General features: G+C 39.7%; 3 protein-coding genes across 4 annotated transcripts in view; 1 reads left to right on the forward strand and 2 right to left on the reverse strand.

Annotated features, from left to right (window-relative positions):
- The window catches only part of LOC126801832 (exportin-2), a 228,205-nt gene that overhangs the window by 46,046 nt on the left and 162,413 nt on the right, over positions 1-19,746 (forward strand). The window lies entirely within an intron of this gene.
- Positions 287-14,026, reverse strand: LOC126801830 (uncharacterized). Of its 2 annotated transcripts, none has more exons than XM_050529294.1 (16): positions 13,626-14,026; positions 10,404-13,139; positions 9,705-10,155; positions 8,474-8,702; positions 7,837-8,001; positions 7,306-7,578; positions 6,946-7,191; positions 6,399-6,791; positions 4,891-6,291; positions 4,677-4,733; positions 3,978-4,406; positions 2,475-2,698; positions 1,893-2,026; positions 1,446-1,712; positions 1,184-1,362; positions 287-1,019 (listed from the first exon to the last, which is right to left on the reverse strand). In XM_050529294.1, the coding sequence occupies exons 1-16, from the start codon at positions 13,981-13,983 to the stop codon at positions 921-923; spliced, it is 7,641 nt and encodes a 2,546-aa protein (XP_050385251.1). In that variant the 5' UTR covers positions 13,984-14,026; the 3' UTR covers positions 287-920. The 2 variants fall into 2 exon arrangements, with proteins under 2 accessions (XP_050385251.1, XP_050385252.1); XM_050529295.1 differs by having other exon boundaries at positions 10,404-13,119; positions 13,626-13,789.
- Positions 16,292-19,027, reverse strand: LOC126801836 (protein KINESIN LIGHT CHAIN-RELATED 1-like). Its single transcript, XM_050529302.1, has 3 exons — positions 18,306-19,027; positions 16,780-17,688; positions 16,292-16,599 (listed from the first exon to the last, which is right to left on the reverse strand). The coding sequence occupies exons 1-3, from the start codon at positions 18,827-18,829 to the stop codon at positions 16,368-16,370; spliced, it is 1,665 nt and encodes a 554-aa protein (XP_050385259.1). The 5' UTR covers positions 18,830-19,027; the 3' UTR covers positions 16,292-16,367.

Raw genomic sequence — 19,746 nt, forward strand, 5'->3', positions numbered from 1 at the left:
AGTTTAACTTATGCGGTCTTCACTTTTAAGCTGCCCACAGGTTCTGACTATGGCTTCCACACCCAGGCCACCGGCCATGGTTCATGGCGTCCAACAATGCTGATGTTGCTCTTAGGTCTTTTCTCTGTGGGCAGTAAACTTCGTTAGTAAAAATTACAATCTGCTAAACAAATACTATTAACGTATCTTATCGTCCCAAGTATTGTTGATCTTGTATTAGTTCAACCTGAAGAGATGTGCATAGTTTTTGACATGCGCACAAGGAAAAAGTGACGAGTAGAAAAAATTTGGACTCAGAATTCCGCTCAGAGAAAGAATCCAAAATTTGTTGTATTTGAAAAAATGGCTATACAGAGAAACTAAGCTATTACACGAAACACATGTAATTTTTCTTCTCTTAAAACTATACACATTGTCCAAGTAATTGAGTAAACAAGAAAACTATACAGGAAAGCAACTGAGAGAGCAGCTCCCCCAAAGCCTGACTACAGTCAATCACGGCTCCCTCCAACAAAGTAGATTGACATAATTTTTCATTCTAAGAGATCTGAATAAGCATGTAATCCCAATTTTGTATCGTTCTGGCAAAAACCTTCAGGCCAGATTTCAAAATAAGTAACAAAGTCCGGGGGCCTACAAGCTCAAAAGTCAAATCTTTCTGAATATAGTAGGAATCTGACATGTCCACTGCTTTTACAATACAAATGCTGGAGACCAGAAAGAGCTGACAAATGTGGAGTGTGTATCTCACTTCAACCTAAACTTGTTCTGCTGTTCAACAAAATGTCTCACTTCCTTCAATCCTTTTAGATTCCTACAACATGCATTTATAATACATGTGCCAGAGACCAGAAAAGTTGACCGATACGGGCTGCATCTCTCACTTTCTTGAATGGTACTCATGTAAAAATGCATCGTTTCTAATATTGGTAGTCTTTAAGGTGAACTAACTTTACAGTTCCATCCCCACCACATGAAAGAAAACCTTCTGAAACAACTTTTATGTCTGTGACGGCAGCCTGTAAAATATGAATGTAATATTTCTTTATTACATGCGGCTAGATAAACAGATATATGTGCTTACATGATAACAGAAGTCCCATAGCATGTCAAAAAATATAGATATAGATTTTTAGGTTGAACTTGTAATTTAGCAAGATCAATACACAAACAAAAGACTTGCCTGAACTACTCCACCAAAACCTCGGGAGCTTGGTTGCAAAAATGTGTGCCTCTCATGCAATTTTGGCCAGTGATATACCAACTTAGCCCTTTTGGCATCCCATAGCTTAACATCTCCATCTTTACTTCCCGTTAAAAACAAACTGGTATTTGGAATTGTGGATATCTTGGTGACGCTCCCTTCACCCAGATTAATTAATCGATATGAGAACTATTAGTTTGGACAATAATTAATAAAACACAGTAATTGTGGTAGGTTCTACCTGAGTGAGCCTTTGGTATGTACCATAGCATCCCATTCTGATTTTGTTCCCCGAATCTGTAACCATCCCCAGGATGATAATCATTTGATGATGACTTCACAGCTTGTTCGCTTTTATCAACATGTCTGTGCCTTTTACTCCTTCCAGTAGCAATATACCGGAAGTCATGGAGTCCAACATCACCTCCTTTACCACCAGTCACAATTAGAGGTGAAATAGATCCACTTCCTATATCGTTATCGAATACAGAGAGCGAGCGCGCCCCACCTTCACAAAAAGGATGACATCATTACATACAAGAATAAACTTTACTAATTGAGCAGAGAACACTTGCAAGATCAGAAAAAGAAAATCTTTTATAATTTAGCAGAGACCAGAATATTACTTATATGTGTGTGTGTGTAGAGAGAGAGAGAGAGAGAGAGAGAGAGAGAGAGAGAGAGAGACCTTCATGACAGATTATGGAAGCTCGTGAGGTACTAGGTGGAGCCAATGTATCCCATATGACTACATTGACACTAGTGGAGCTATATCCAGCCACAGCAATGATTGATCCGCTAGATGTAACATAAGCAACATCCCTGCAAATGAATTTGCATTTAATAGATGACAAAACCTCACAAACAAAACAAAAACAATATATATATATATAAATTATATGATGATAGTAATATAAGATGTTTACGAGACTATACTTGAGTATTGAATAACTCTACAAAGTCCAAAGATGCACTAAATGATAAAAAAACAAGAACAGATGAGGTAAGCAGACTAAGTTTAGATTCACAATAAACTCTTGAATGGGAACTAATCAGTTTCTGCTATGATCAGAGAATACGGACTAGAAACAAAAAAATTACATACCTCTGTCTAGGGTGATTATTAAATATTATTTAAGTCCCAAACTGAAACAAAGCTTGGAACAATTCCTAATGGATGACCATCATTCCCTCAAAATCCCAATAAATCTACGATGGAAAGAAAATTATTTGAACTTTGTCTTAAATTTAGAAGTTAAATATCACATACGATGCATGACTGTTAAAGCACAGAGATGATTCTGTTGGACGAATATTACTCCTTCCTCCAACCTCCAGCTGCCATGTGCATACAGTTCCATCCAAGGCAGCAGTAGCAAATCTGTGTCCACAGTGATCAAACTGCAAAGCAGATATCGATGCAAGAGCATAAGGTGGAGGGACACTTGCAGCAGGCAGAACTCCATAAGTTGCAGTTGCTTTGTCTTCACCAAACTGCATTTATAGAAGTTCACATCAGCTCTAATGTGACAATTAGCAATTAGAAAGACATTTACAAAGTCAACTTTTGGCCTTTCGCTGCACTTGTTATGTGCGCACACCAACACAACTGCATTCATATGGTGTATTATAGAATTGAATAATTCTGCATTTATATATATATAGGCGTTCTTGGCTACGGAGGTTCGGATTGCCGTTTCCGGCGACGGCAGGCCGCAACAACGGGGCAGAACACAATAGCCACACTACCCACCTCCCGGCAATCCCATATGTGCCAACCGGAGCTCCATCGGCGACCTAGGACGGCCGGAATCTGCAAAAATCAAGTTTATGGGCAGATTCCGGCGATTTTAGCCGATGTGGGTCGGCGATAGAGCTCCGGCCGGCACAGACGGGATCACCGGGAGGGGAGAGCACAGCTGGCACCATCGTTGCGCGTCGCCGAATCCAGACCTGAGAAAATCTCTCTCTCTCTCTCTCTATATATATATATACAGAGCTTCTCGGCTGTGGACTTCCGCACCTTCCGTACGGTGCGGATTCGGCAATTCTGGCCATCGGCGACGCACAACGACGGCACCGACCAGCACAGCCGCACTCCCCTCCTCCCGACGCTCATGTCTGTGCCGGCCGGAATCTCGAAATTTCAAATTTCTGGGTACCGTGCAGAGATTTCGAGATTCTGGCCGGCACAGACATGAGTGTCGAGAGGAGGGGAGTGCGGCTGTGCTGGTCGGTGCCGTCGTTGTGCGTCACCGATGGCCGGAATCGCCGAATCTGCACCGTACGAAAGGTGCGGACATCCGCAGCTGAGAAATTATATATATATATATATATATATATATATATATATATATTGGAGATCAATGAAATAATTATTACGATCCATGAATAATATAACTTCACCTTCAAGTCATGTACTTATGTTTAGTTCTTATATTGTAAACAAGTTTGTCAATAAGGAGACCTCAAGTTTGTCATCGCATGAATAATCTTTATGTTTGATTCATGCTTACAATTTTTTGCGAAGGTATATTATTCATCTAAGAAAACAGTTTTATATAAATCAAATGTAAAGAGCTCATATATAAACTGTTTCCTTAAATGAATAAAATGCCTTTGCAAAAGAATCACAAATAAGCTGCCGAAGAGCTACAGTGACCAACCAAAAAAACTTGTTATCTATCATGCAATTTAGATAATCGCACTAATATTACGTAAAGACAAATAAAATTGGAAAGTAGATTTATTTTTTACTGTCAAAGTATCATACCTCCCATAAGTAAATGTATGTATTGCTGGAACCAACCAAGAAGAAAGGCCTCGATGGGTGACTGGAAAAAACCCTCGTGTTTGCATTCTCAACAGTAGGTGGTGGATCAACAACCTCCTCAAAGTCCTCTCGGGTCTCCCAACCTAAACCAGACACACGCATTCCAGGATAACCTTGATTCCCAAATGCTCCTCCACCTGTCAAGTCTTTTGCAGACCTTGCCAAAGATCCCACACCAACAGTTGCTCCTCCCAGTCCAAGGTGTGATCCTTTTTTAATTCCAAGACCAACACCAGGAGATACAAATGTTGGAGCTGGCGTTGTTTCAAAACCAGCCCAACCATTCAGTGGCCAATCAGCCTCTGACCAGATATAGTCTGAATGATCTCTATTAGGCATATCGTCTTTCCAATTGAAAAATAGGATGCCCTGAGACAGAAAGAAATTGATATTCAAAAGAATTTAAAGCAAAAATAAAAAATACTGAGGACCTAGGAATAAAACATTTACAGTCATTGAGGCGAAACAATAATTTGGCACGCCCCAAAAAACTGTTGACATAACCTAAATATAGAAGGATCACATGTACACTGCATGCTAATAGAATCAAAGTTTGAGAGTAAAATTATATAGAAGGTGGTAGGTTATAAGGAAATATTGAAGGAATTGTCAGGAGATGGGATTTAGTCTATGACTTGCCTTTCTGTTGCTTGCAAGAGCAGCTTGTTTCCGATTAACTGAGTTGAGACACAATGCCTGAACAAAGAGAACTCCATTATGAAACAAGAATAACAAAGCTCTAAAAATCCTGTTACAAAACCTACAGCCTAACTTAATATGAAGACCTTCCCTTGCTGTGATCAATAATATAATAATTTATTGCAAAATTTATAGAAGAAATTTGGCAGCTTACCTCCAAAAGCTCCCCGTTTCTCTTATATAATTCTTTTGGGTTCAGGAAAGGCGAGACCTCCTTCGTAAGGGTTGTATCTTTATGCCATCCCCCAAGGAAAGAGTGGCCACTGCGAAATAGACTTCTAGAAGGTAATCCAGCTTCACTACTGGCAGAAGTTCTCTTAGGTGTAACTTCACAATTATGAGTTTCCTCTGTCTCATCTAATGTGATGCCTCTGCATATGTTACTCCATCCTTTAGACGGTTTATGATCAAGGGAGTGAGACCAGTTTATTTTTTCCTGGGTGAAACTCTCAGATATTATTTTACGATCTGCACAGATATCCCATAATATGTCAGATCCATGTTTTTCACCTTTTCTCTCCAATTTGAGCATGTCCTGATTCAAATGCTGATTGAGGCCTCTGGTCTGAGACTGGTTATATTCTTCTAACCAAATAAGAGTCATTACATGGCACCCAGTGTCAATCTTATGCTGCAAATGTGATGCTAGATGCTTCACATGGTAAGAAGAGACATGTGCAAGTGTGGTCTTCAATAACTTAACCATAGACAATGAAACCAACCCAGTCAATTCTTCTATTCTGTTGTCATTATGACCCAAATTTTCCAAGCAAGTCACCTGTGAGATATTTTGTCCATGGGTAACACCAGAAATACAGCCTTCCTCAAGTTTATAAGATGACATACCTAACTTATGTTTCATGAGTCTGGATATGTGTTGCCATAGACAAGCCCCTATGATTTGCCACCTTTCATCCTCTGGAATTGAATCTACTACATCCGTACCCTGAGAACCCTGAAGGCCTGTGCATACATTATCAATCAAACAATTTTGGGCCACTGATTCTGCAATCTGGGGAAGGATTTTCTTCAGATCCAGCAAATCAACTTCATAAGGTGTATGCCCATTGGTAAATGTGATCAGAAGTGGCTGGATCAATAAGAAGAGAGCTTTTGAGTTATTTTTAACCCATGCATAAGCAAACTGTACAAAATACTCAATCCAATCAATGATGATAAGGGGTTCCATGATGAGGTCTTCAGTAGATGAGACAGAAATAATTTGTAAAGCACTCTTTAAACTCCGAATTGACAGTATAACACCTTGAAAATAATACTCCCTAGCATTTAAGCTTGCACATCCACTATCACCAGACACATTGTTTTCTAAACAATCTGGTTTCAGTTTAAAGCAAGTTATGCCGCAGGCAGTAATAACGCGTGAACATAAAAGGGAGGTTTCTCGGGTAGCCTTCAAAAGTTGCTTATGCATTTGAGGATACAGTTGGAATCTAAATATCTGGCTTTTATCGAGATCTTCATCTTGAGAAATATACGCATTTAATATTTCATATCCAACAAACCATAGCCCACGATTGTACAGTGAAAGGTAGACCTGCAAAATTGACAAGTGGAGATTATAAGGTCACGCCTGGAAATATAAAATCACTGCATGCAAGATAAGCTAATTAAACATCTTAATATCATAGTCTGGGAATGTACCATGCTCATCAGATCAATAGCAACCACTGAAAACTTTTGTTCCAAGTGATGAACTGCTGTGAGTAATTTCTGGCGGAAACTCTGAAGAACGATTACATGTTCATGATTCTCGCACTCATTTGTATGTGAATTAGCTCTGAAAGATGCAAAAACAGTAGCTGGCCAACTTGGATGCTCTCTTATCAACGTTGAAAAGTATTGAAGTGCCAAATCTAATCGGGCATGGAACTCCAGATGGAAAGCCACATTACTTGAAAACCAATATGAAGAATTCTTTGGAGAAGGATTCAGAATTCCATGAAGCTTCTCAAAATCTCCAATATCTGATACAGTCCCTTGATTTGTGTCTCCAACATTGGTTGTGGGAGATGAAAGGTACTCCAAAGCTTCGAGCTTAAAAAAGTACGAAAGAGATTAATCACATATCCTTGTAATAATGGAACACATAGCATAAATTCATATAAATAAGAATATTCAGAATAACATGTAAATCACCCAGCATATATAATCCAACACAATTGCATGAACGTATCAAATGTAAACTTACTGGAAGTCCACATCTCTTTAAGGCACTAGCTGTCATAAATGCTGCCCACCTACCGAGGATTGCAGTATTTCGCTCCCCTATAGCATTCCTCATGCTGTTCTTGGTTGTTAGCAATTGACAATACAGGCCAACATTTGGGTCTGAAAAAGCACCACCATTGGATAAAGTAGCATACATTTCCGTTGCAGAATTTATCTGGAGTCCAAGCATTTTTATAAAAGATTGACAGTAGTTTCCCAGCTCCCACTGCAAATAAATGAGTCATCTGTGAGGCATGAAAACTGAAAATGCAGGACTGTCTCACAGATAGTGACCATGTCCTCCAAAAGAGAAATACTTAGGATTATTAAAAATAGGCACCTCCAGAAGGCTAGCTAACCAGGAGTCCCCCCTCTCAGTTGCAAATGGTAGTAGAGACTTTGAAATTAGGTGTCTCTCTAATGGTCCGTCACGCCCTTCAGTAAGCCGGCAAATTACAACAGCAAGCTGTTCATCCCCAAGGTTCTTCGCACAAATACTGACAGCAGAAGAAGTATCACCTCCAAGCAGAAAGAAAGCAACAGCCAATTCCAGTTGATGCCTACCCATCAAAACATATGCGTTCTTCAAGGCAGCTGCCTTATTTCTCTCTTCCTGTAGGAAGATTATGTGGATACACTAATAAGATTGAATATTGATAAGAAAATGATGACTATCTCAGAGAGAGAGAGAGAGAGAGAGAGAGAGAGAGAGAGAGAGAGGGGGGGGATCAGGGTGGCATCATTATAGACATGAGTAGTTCGTTCAAAACAGAAGGTTTTAAACAAGAAAGTGAAGTTATGCATCCTTTTAGAACAATTGTGATTTTCTTATAAAATATCCATGTATTAACAGCTAGTAACTTATAAGCACCTGAAAATTTCGTGAAAGAAAGGCGACCAAAGGCTTGTCCTTCTCATCCTTACTAATTTTGAAAAGTCCTGATAGAACTTGAATTCTATTCAGTGCAATATACAGCAATGCACAATCCTTAGGATCTTTCCTCTTCAGATATTGCAACCTTGCTAATTTCTCCATCTACAGTGAAAAGAAAGAAGTGTTAATACTGTCTTTCAAAAAAAAATAAACCAAAGTTTATAACTGCTTATATCATGGAAGAGAATTTAAATTACTGTATTGTATATCATAAATGAGGAGCATAAGTAAACAATATATTATAAACACATTGAAAAATTGGTAACAAAACTAACTAACTTCTCAAAACTTACACCTCATTATGCGAAACCAAAATTTTCTTGCCTTGATATGGTCAACATCATTTTTTCAATATCCCACTAAAAATGAATGGATAGACAAAACAGCAACAGCAGTAATTATGGATTACTTGTAGTTCCTAACATCAATATATGCCTTTTTGAGCATGTTAAAACCAAACTCATTCAGGAAACTTTAAGGGAAACAACCAGCTTCTCTGGTGAAGTAAAAAGGTAGAGAAAAGCCATTTTTTGTTTTGTGCATGATGTCATAATATCAAAAACAGAAGGATTACCCTTGAACGGAGTTGTGCTGTATTTGTAAACCAAAATCCTACACCCAAATTCCGCATTTCTTGCCAAGATGGTTCATTGGGTAGGAAAGATCCAAGCAAATTTTCCTGACAATCAGAGTGGTAGGCCCATCCAAATAACCTGGAGTCAACAACCAATTCCTCCAAGGATACTGAACTACCAAACTTCCGGAAATATAGTAGTTGCTGAAACCTCAATGCAATCCAGAACCTAAAAAGGAGCATTTGGAGGATAAATGAGTATATGTATACACACACACACACACAGAGAAAAGGAACAAAAATAAATGTTAGATTCACTAATATATTCTTAAGAACAATGATATAAATGTGAATTTCAAAAAATTAAGAATAATGATCTGACCAAAATTTTCAAGATAAGTCGCATACATTTAGATTGTAATCTTATATGAACTAAACAACAATTCATCAGAGAGGCCAGCTTTCAAAATTTATAGTTTGACCACATAAAAAAATAATCACCATAAATATCATCTTTTTTTTTTTGGTCGAACACCATAAATATCATCAATGATCCAATATATACGACCTTTAAGTTTGTAACAAGCTGCAGAATATGGAGCGATACACTAAAACCGAATGTAAGCAAGAAGGAAAGCCCAGGTCTGTTTCAAACTAAGAAAACTTGTTACAAAACAAGCTTCTGCTGGTTAACCTACCGGGGAACCTCTATTCAAATTGGATCATCTCATCAAACTTTCTAATGTGCATCCTTGATCCTATAGCAGACAAGAAATGACATATGTAGTTGATGTTATAAACTACATTCTACAATTTGGATAGATTTCATCCAACTTTTTCAACTGTGCATCCAAAGAAACACAAAGCAGACCATTACACCCACTTTTGCAACACAAAACTAGGAAAGATTGAATTCAGGATTCAACTAAGTGAGTGAAACTTCCAGATATTTAATCTAAAGAGAAGAAACAGGGTAATTGGCAGGGAAAGGATAGCATAACTTTATGGAATTTTTATGTCGGTCACTGCATTTTGGTTGGTATTGTGCAAGAAATTAATACGAGCTTGGACAATAATAATAAATATCTCAACTTTGACTATAAACTCGTGTCCGGTTATTGTTATCAGTGTACAGCTAGACTGCAAATGTATCTTTTGCTGAAACTCTAAAGTTCTCAATCTCATGAAAGCAAAAGAAAATACAAATCAATTTGTCACGAGTAGAAAATACCTCTGTCCAGGTTCGTCAAGACTTTCATATGGAGAACCAGAGTTTGAATTGGTCATTTCATTGAGGAGATCAAAAATAGCAAGAATCTGCATCCTCTCGGTGTTGGTTATAGCTACCAATTCATACAACTTCTCTAGATGTTCAACAAAATCAACAACTTCATATTTTGTTGAAGATGAACTAAACAAATTATTGGAAGCATTAGAATCCAAACTGTAAGTAAACTGGCCAAAGTCTCTCTGCAACTGAGATGATGAGGTGACTGTGTCACCACTCCATTGAATTCCCTTGTCATTTGAATCTTTTGAGATAATCTCATCAAGGAAAGTTGACAACAAAATCTGTGGAACAAAACTGCTAGACTTTGGAAGGTGATTCTTGCTCACAGAAGAAGAATCAGAGAGAAAATCATTGAGATGCCTCAATGCAATATACGCGCGCTTCCAGTTTCCTAACCACATTAAAGATACATGCATTACTAACACAACTAATTACGTCCACATTACTTAGAAAACAAAAGTTGAAAAAGGGTCATACATGATTCTTATTATGAAAAAGGCAAAATAATGGAGAGAGAAACTTCTACACGCAGACGGAACACTTTGACCATCATTTATCCATTAATCCATCGAACTTCTGAATATGAAAATAATATGCCATTTCATCTAAAAAAATTAGTAAATGACTGAATTTTGATACCTGAATAGATATTCATAAAGAGGGCCTCTGGGTGGTAAATTGGCAGAGCTTCATTTAATTTCTCCAGGACTTCAAGCATTGTCCATAAACCTAGCTTAGTATCCGAAGCACAATCTAGCTGAGAGCTTGCTACAAACAAGTTGCTTGATAGAAGGTCATTTTCCAAATTAGTATTGAATAGTGTACCAGACTTGCAATCTCTTCTACTCTTGTTAAGTAACGCTTTATCAAATTGTTGACGTTCACAATCAAAGAAAACTGTAGAAACAGTGTCCTCTTTCATTCCACCCACAGAACCCGTGCAATTATCTGCTATGACAATTGACTGACCATTAGCACGATGCTTCTTATCTACTGGGATTAACCACTGACTATTTATACAGAAGTAACTGTTATGAATAAGGACAGTTGTTGCTCTCGGTCCCCAAAAGAAGTCACAAATGGGAGGGAAAGTATGAGTAGAGGCAATGCAAACCCAGATGTTCTTTCTCACTGATGTCTCAGGGTTTAACAAAGACTGACCACCACAACGCCCATGAGAATATACATGTAACTGGTTTGATGTACAAACTCCAAGGAGTAACTGACCATTTCCCAGAGGCAGCCAATTCAAAGCAACAAGTTCTTGATCAAAGGATAATGTATCTTCTAACATAAAAGACCCTGCACCTGCAAGATGTATAGGATCCCATATATGAAGATTGCTAGCTGTTTTTGAAGAAAAATTCTTGCAGACGGTTGCAATCTTCCGACCACAATCAGACAAGCATACAGTGCCAATAGGGCCTTTATGTGCCAAAAACATTCCCACAAGTTCCCACAGGATGTTAGGAGTTGATTGCTTATCAATTCTACTACTCCACAATTTTAAAGTACCATCAGAGCAGCCTGTCGCCATTAAATAAGCAGGACAACTAGAGCTTTGACCAGTAGTAGAATCCAAATGTTTTTCAATACGCATCATACTACCCGGACAGACCACAGCAAAACTTGTAACCTCATCATGGATGTACGGATCAGGTATCTGTGATGAGCAAGCATTTACTTTCAGGCAATATCTTATATTGGCAAAAGTACCTTCAAATGCCCGCAAACTTTCCGGACCATTTTCAGTCTCAAAATCACAGGCACAATAGCTTCCAGATATATCAAAAGTATGTAAGGTTACTTCCCATGAAAGAGCTTCAAACCCATTCATCCATACACCCAAAAGCATAAATTTACTACATCTTAGAATCTCATGACAAGTCGCAGGCAAAGGAATTGTAGAGATACTGTTGGGCCCATCCTCATAAGGACCATGACCTGTAAAAGGTATAGTGCATAAGTAGTGACATTCTATCATTTCTTCCTTATTCTGATGAATTCTCACAATAAAGCAATCAATTCCTCCAGCATGTCCCATATGAAGAACAGCTACTTCATTTACTATTGACGGTGCCCACCTCACACTTGTATATCTGGAACATGAACTTTGAGTTGCAAGCTTCCCACAAATTTCCCATGTAGGAAGTAATGTCGGACGGCCCAAAATATAGTTGGAAATGGTGGAGAAAAACCAAAATAGAAGTAATCCATCAGAATCTAAGGAGACAGCAAGTTCAAGCTCACAACTATAAGGATGTACTGCCACTTGTAAGATTCTTCCAGCATGACCATCCAATTTCAAGAGCCCACCAGCTGAACATGATAAAGTGTTCCCCCTACCAGGTGTGCTAAGGGAAAGATCCCCCACATTATTTGATGTTTGAGTATACAGCAGTGACCAAACCAATAAATTGCAAGGTAATAACTGAATAAAAGAGCAGACTTCTGGTGGACCCGACAAGCAGTTCCTCAATATAACAACTTTATTAAGTGGTATTCTATCTTTATTATTTGAAAGCCCAGTCCTATAAACATCTCCTCGTTCCAGGACTTGTAGTTCTTGTGTCTTCCATAATGTAACCCGGGGAAATCTTACTGGCGAGACATCATCGAGACAGTGTAAAGCCCAAAACGTCAATATCATTCCAGGACTGAATCCAATTAACCATTCACAATTACCAACCTGGTCATGTTCATAACCTTTTGCAGAAAATAATTGTTTAGCCCCTGCACTAGCTTTGTATACACCGCCAGTTTCTGCTGCCCACTTCACATAAATGTCAATTCCCAGAATGCCATTCAGAGCCAGGTTTATCTCGATCACAGCGGCTACAGAAAATGACCACCTTGTAGCTTTGTGATCATTAATGTCCTTAGAAACTTTTCTTGCCCGTCCGTCATCAACCTCACACCATAACCTGACAGTTCCATCTAAGCAACAAGTGAGGAGCACATGCCTTGCTGGATGCTTTGCATCTCTTCCTGAAGGTTTTCCTGATAACGGCCTCCATTGAATCATTGAGACAGGAAGAGGATGTTGCAGCTCAGATTTAACAAACTCAGATTTGCCATCTCGCTGGCTTACTAACACACACTTGCTAGCCTCCTTAGTCAACAATCCTTCAATCAGCCATTTACTCTGATAAGCAGCAGTTGCAAAGGGTCCTTCAACAGACCAAGTCGCAGAGACCAAACTTTGAGGCTGGTCGGCTCTAAACTTCCAAGCAATTTCCCACGACCTACCATCTCTTTTCCACAAAACCACCTCAACACCACTTGCAATAATTCCATCCCCTGAGCCTGTCCATCCAATCGCCTCCACTTTTGCAGAGTTAACAAGCACTGCATTCTGGCTCCAACAAAAAGAACCTGAATATGAGTAAAACGACTAAGATACTTAAGACAACCAAACCACAATCGAAACAAAAGAATCCAACACAAAGCCTGTTCAACATTACTACCAAATTTAAAATCAACATATCAACAGCCAACGCCACTCAGTTTACCCCAAACCATAGCATTATCAACCTAATTCAAACTCACATTCCCACTCAATTTTTCAGCAACCAAAACAGATAGCATAGATCTTTATAAACTGTAAACCAATCATCAACTGCACTCCACATTCTCCGAGAACTGAACCGTTTGCCTCATTATAAGGATATCACCTCTCTAATACTCATTAGCCACCTCAAACAAAACTTCAAGCTAAAACTCTCTCAATTTCTAAGCTGCCAAACCCGAAAAGCTTCGAACTTTTCGCAGAAAATAGCTACTCCTGCTTTCAATTGTAAGCTTAGGATTATCAGGCTCAATTTTCACAGTAACCAAAACCAACAGAAGTAAAGGACCTACCTTTGGAGCTAGCCGAATCATGCGAGAACACCCAGACGCAATTCTCCGATGCGGCGGCGACCTCACCAAGCGACGGCGTCACCGGCGACCACGACACGGCCTTAACAGCCGAGGAGGGGTCGCCGGAGAGCTCGAAAACCTGCCGGAAAATGGGACCGAGGGCGGTTTCGTGGTCGGAGAGAGGGGAGGGGAAGTGGGAGAGGACGAGGAGGGAGGAGGCAGCGTAGGCGAGCCAGGAGAGGTCGAGGAAGTCAGGGAGCCAATCGATGGTGGATCCGGGCGGGTCGGATCGGGTAGGGGCGGGAGGGGTCGGGTCGGATCTGAGGATCTGGAGAGGAAGATGGAGAGTGGGGTCCATGGTCCTCTCAAGGTGGGACTTGTGAGAGCGTTAGGGAGTAGATGATGAGTCCGAGTCTACCATGGAGGTTGCATTCAGTGAGAGTGAGAATTTGGAGGAAGAAGAAACCAACAGAGGGGCGTTTTATACGTATTCCTCGGACGATTAAAACGACGTCGTCTGGTCATTGCTGTGTCGAGTGAAGTAAAGTGTTCGTTGTCTATTGGTTACATTTTTTTTTTCACTGTAATTTAGTGATTTACATATAACTGCCGAGCTCGAATCAGCTTAGAAATTCATATATCGCTAAAAGTGTTCGTCTTCGGGTCTAGGACTTTCAACTTCTATTTGGATGATATTCCATATCCTACGAGGGTTTGGGGTTATCTATGTTCCTAATCGTATCAGGTCTATCGAATTGTGATGACTAAAGATACCTCCAAGATGCAGAAATGGGTTATTTAATATTGATCAGTGATATCAAAACATACAGAGAAATGCAACATAAATCAAGAGACTTCTATATATAAATAAATCTTCAAGAATTACATTGCCCGTTTCAGTTGGGACGAGATCAAAATCATACTGAAAAGAATACATAACATTAAATCTGTTATACAGATCCAAACTGCTAGCATGTAGATAATTCCAACCAGTCGCTACAATTTATCGCCCTACCATTAACTACAACATACTGCTACTGTCAGAACATGTCATAAAATTATAATTACTCTCACCACCTCCCACCCCTTCCTCCAAGACGGCGAGAAAGCTCAAGATCCTTTTTCACTGAAGGAACAAAAACAATGAAACATGCTTGTTACCATGGTATCACAGTACAATGGTCAACTAAACTTCAGAGTAAATAAGTGGTCACAGCATGCCAAATGGAGAATGTTGTGGTATATTTCAGATAACACAACACTGATAAGCAATAACAATAGACCAATTATCCAATTATACAACTATTACGCATATACTGAATCAAGTTAAATGATGAAGAAAAAGTACCAATCACATATCAAGAGACTGCACAAGATTATAAGTGATATAATAAATATGTACCAAACGTCACAAAGAGAAAAGTTCAGTTTTTTTTTTGCGCAAGTTCTATCAGACGGGGATAAAGTAAAAGAATGGAGGTTCTCCTTGGCATTTCGTCGAGCAAGTAGAGGGCGTCATGGCGCTATTCCATATCCGTGTCAACTTTGAACTCCAAACCCATTCTGTTTCTTCAAACTCAAACAATTAAAGCGGAGTGTGAAGCTCAGTCCAACTATTCTTCGTCAAAATTGCTGCAAAGTTCCTTTTTGGCATTTCATCGAACACATGTTGGGCACCATGGTGCTGATTGCCTGATTCTACAAAAGAAGACATAGCTTCCAAACCAGCATTCCAGATCGCATTTTCTTTTCTCTTGAATGACGGGGTTCCAAATTCTGCTAGCGTCGGCATCATATCTTATTTATGGCTTTTCTTCAATAAGAAGAAGAAGGAAACAGAGGAACCAAGGAAGGAGAAAAAAAAATGAAGTCTGTCGTGTCACGTGTGAATGAAAAGAAAGAAAACTGAGATAACTATTGGACCCTTCGTCGAAATGTTTGAGCCCATTCAGTTTTCATCGAATGCGGACCAAAATCGAGAAGCACGTCTTATATTTCAGCTCAGAGACATGGGTGCTTACATCGATTACTCGAAGTTAGGTTTTGCAACAAAAAGGCACAGGACCTAAAATAAATAAATGTGTCAAAATTCAATGACACAAAATCCGGTATGAACTACGGTCAGTTTGATTCCTCAAAAGGGGTACGTAGGCAATCTATCAGAACAATCTTCTTGTGTATGTGCAATAGCTGCTACAATGCACAATTACAATAAGTGCACATATACAATCATTTTCCAGAGTGAACGTGAAATTACATAGTGAAGTTATAAATTTTAACACATTTTTCAGTCAAATTTTTTCACCATAAGTTATTCAATATTTAGTCTATATGCATAATCACTCTAAAAGAAATGTTGCCCACATGAATTGGATATAGATTAAAAGAAAAATGTGTGGGTTTCTTTTCAAAGCTTGTCTTGAAAGTTGGGTGTTATTCTAATTTTATATCTTTCCTTTCATAGCAACATGCTCGTATAGGTATGTTCTTGCAACATGTTCCAGAATTTAAATTTGATCGAATCTACAATAACAAATTTACAACCCACCTAGTTTGGTTTTCAGATACATGCGTGTTAAATATTTTGAAGAAAACATCCAAGATACAAGTGGGTGACTTGGGAATTACAGGGAAGTGAATCACATAAGCTTTCTACTAAAATGATATCTACAAAATCGAATAAATAATGAAACTGGCAGTAAGCAACCAAGTGCCAAAGGAGGTAGCCAATTTTGGTCAAGTTTAGTAACTAGTTCCAGACCACCTCTTCATTCCATCCTTCTTCATCCTTTGGGAATTGGAACTGTCAATGAGATTCTCAAGCGATTTTCCCTTTCTGTTCCGCACCCTTCCTGCTTCTTTCAAGAGATCAGCTAATCGTTTCTTCTCATCATCAACATCTGGATTTGCTGTCCCGAGCTTTTCTTCCCTCACCTTCAGAATGTACTCTAATATTTCAATTGCAGACCCTACCCTGTAATGATAAGTAGAGAATTTTGTAAAATGATGAAAAGGGGAACGAGAAACTTGCCAAGAGAAGATAAACATTACAGTGGCATCCATACATACAGAAGAACCATAACTATTGGACCTTGGCCATATAAATTAAGAAAAGAAAAATGTTAAGATTATATGGATATGAAAGATCAGTTACCTTCCCATGGCATCATAAGTTGCTGCAAGGTTGCTAAATACCCCTAGAGTATCCAAGTGACAAATACCGCACTCCTGCTCAAGTATATCCCTTGCTTCTTCAAAAAGACGAGCCGCTTCATCTAATTTGTACAACTGCACACAAGACAATCCCAATTGGTTCAGAACAATACCAAAATAGGCTGATTTCTTCTCCCCGCTAGCGCGAAGCTTCTTAATGGCACTGTCCAACGAACTCCAAGCTTCCCCAAACCTCCCAACCATGTAGAACATAACACCCATCTGTGCTTCTATTCCTGCAATAGTGCTCCGGTGTCCAGGGGTATCTTCTAATAACTTCATAGCCTTTTGCAAGAGTTTTAGTGCTTCTTCAGGCTCATTCACAGCTTCATATATAGCTGCAATTTCAGTCAACCCTGTGGCAATTTCCTCGGAGACAACTCCAGGCAAAGGCTTTGCATATATCCTCAAGGCATTCTCACAGTAAGATTTAGACTCTCTTAACTTCCCTGTCTTGTAATACAGATCCGCAAGGCGAATAAAAACTGATGCCACAGAAGGGTGATTTTCTCCCCTAGTGGACTTAAAGACTGTGAGCGCCTTCTGGTAGGAGAAAACAGCTTCGTCAAAGCGACAGAGAGACAGGTAAATGTCGCCAATGCCCACATCAATAGCAGCAACCTCATTGTCTTGCCCATTGGCAATCATTAGCATGCTAGCAAGGACAAGGTGCTCGACCGCAGATTCATAATCTCCCTTTGCCTCATAGATGAGAGCCATAAGACGACGGTCAGCTGCTTCTTCAATTGACGCAGGTCCCTTGTGCTCCCTGTGAATTTCAAGCGTCTTCATGCTATAGTTCTCCGCTTCATCAAATTGCATAACTTGGACATGCGCCTCTGCTAGGTACCTGCCATTTCCAATATCACTTCTCAGCAACTCATCATAATCATTATTTGTTCACTCACGTTAAGCAGCAAACATACTACAGCTAGTTAATAATTTACTACATACTTCACACTGCACAACACGAAATAACGAAAAACTATTACAATGAACCTAATCGATACGACATAAGTACTGTCAGTTTGTGTCAACTTCACACCAGTTTCAAACTTACTGCACCAAACTCTTGTTCAACAGTTAAAATAAAAAAGACAGAAGCTTTAAGCTTTCAGTAGCCAGTGCAGTAAATTTCAGAAATTACAATGTTACATGATTTCTAAGGTTAAATTCCAAAGTTGCTTCAGCAAGGCCTTAGTATAATAAGATTATTTAGTCTCCTAATCCTAATATTAAACACAGATTACCAGAAATAAACTAAACACCACCAAACCAATCAAACTGTGAGCATCACACATCCCTATGCAACAAACTAAAATCTCCCTAAAAATCCAATGAGCCAGTAGTGGGGCCCCCACAGCTCCTAGTCTTTACTATCAACAGCAACACTACAGCAGGCGCAATGTAGCAGTTCAAATCATCACAAGCTAAAATGAACCGAAGACATAAGTGATTATTGAGTACCTGCAAGTCTCTGCAACTCTCGGGTCGGACTCCCCCAGAGTATCCATCTGGATCTTCAAGCCCGACCCGTAACACACTATAGACCGCTCGAGCTGCCCCAGCATGGAGTACGTATCCCCCAGCTGCATGTACCCCGAGAATTTCGCCAGCGCATGATCCGACCCGTTTTCCGCATCCGAAACCTCAATGGACCGCTCCAGAGCCCGAGTCGCGTCCTCAAACCTCCCCAAGCTGCAGTAAATCGCCGCCACAAGGTGAAGGCTCATGGCCAGGTCAAGCCCGGGACCGGAGCACCGCTCGAACGACTTCGCCGCCCGGAGGGCATAGTCCAGCGCCTTGTTCGGGTTCTCGCCGGACCCGACCGCCTCCCGGGCGAGCTTGAGCAGAAACGGGCCCAGATCCGGGTTGTCGAGCGTGGCCTCGTCGATGGGCTGCTGCAGCTGCTTCTCCGGGGTGGTCTTTTTTCGGGGTTTGGTACGCGGGTCGGGTAAGACTGACCGGGCCGGGGTCGCGAGAGCTGACATGGCTGGGTTATAGAATTTTGAGAAGTTAGAAGTGGGGAGTTGAGAATGTGGAGATGGATATAATGGGGGGAGGGGGGGGGGAGAAGATTAATGATGAAGGAAGTGGAAATGGGGGTGGTGCTTTAATTTGATGACAAGCTTGAGGAAGAAAAAAGGGACGAGGAGGGAGATGAAGTCCATTTCTGAGAGAGAGTTTGGTAGGTTTGCTTCGGCTGTAATCTTTCTTTTACTGGCTGGAGAGTGGACCCTGAGATGGAGGGGTCTCGTCTCTTTCGGCACGAATTTTTTACGGTGCGATCATTGATGTATTCTGTAACTTTAATTATACCCCTATGAAATTCTGTTTTCTTTTATCTTTTTTTTCCCGAATTGTATAAAGTTGGAAATTCTTCTATGTGACCATTGTGACGGCTTCGACGGGTTTTAAGTGATCGTAGCACTTGAGGTGCCGGCGATGTCATATGATTATCTTCTTCTTTTTTCGGTGGCACATCGATGATGTGGATTCAGATGTAAATGTCTTCCGTGATTATAAGATTGCCAAATTTGATTTGTGGACTTTGGTCTAGTGTGTTTTTTATTTGGGATATATAATATTTAAATTTAATATAATGAAATTTGAAATATTGGATATCTGGAAATTAAACGAGAGTACATTATACATACGTTGAATACGAGTCTCTACTATGATTGAACGAGATCAAGAGCTATTTGTTCTATACACTGTAGTACTACACTACTACCTAATCCTAGACCCTAAGGTGAGGAGAAAGTACAAAATCAAGTTTTTTGTTTTATTTTCAGGCTTTGGCTATATTGCCCTATATAGTATCTACTAGGATAGTTGTATATGGACATAGACTTTTAATTGTTATAAACGAGTAAGCATTTGTGCTCCTTTTGATATATAGTAAGAT

Source organism: Argentina anserina, chromosome 7 (genome assembly GCF_933775445.1).
Source record: "Argentina anserina chromosome 7, drPotAnse1.1, whole genome shotgun sequence".
Classification (NCBI taxonomy): domain Eukaryota; kingdom Viridiplantae; phylum Streptophyta; class Magnoliopsida; order Rosales; family Rosaceae; genus Argentina; species Argentina anserina.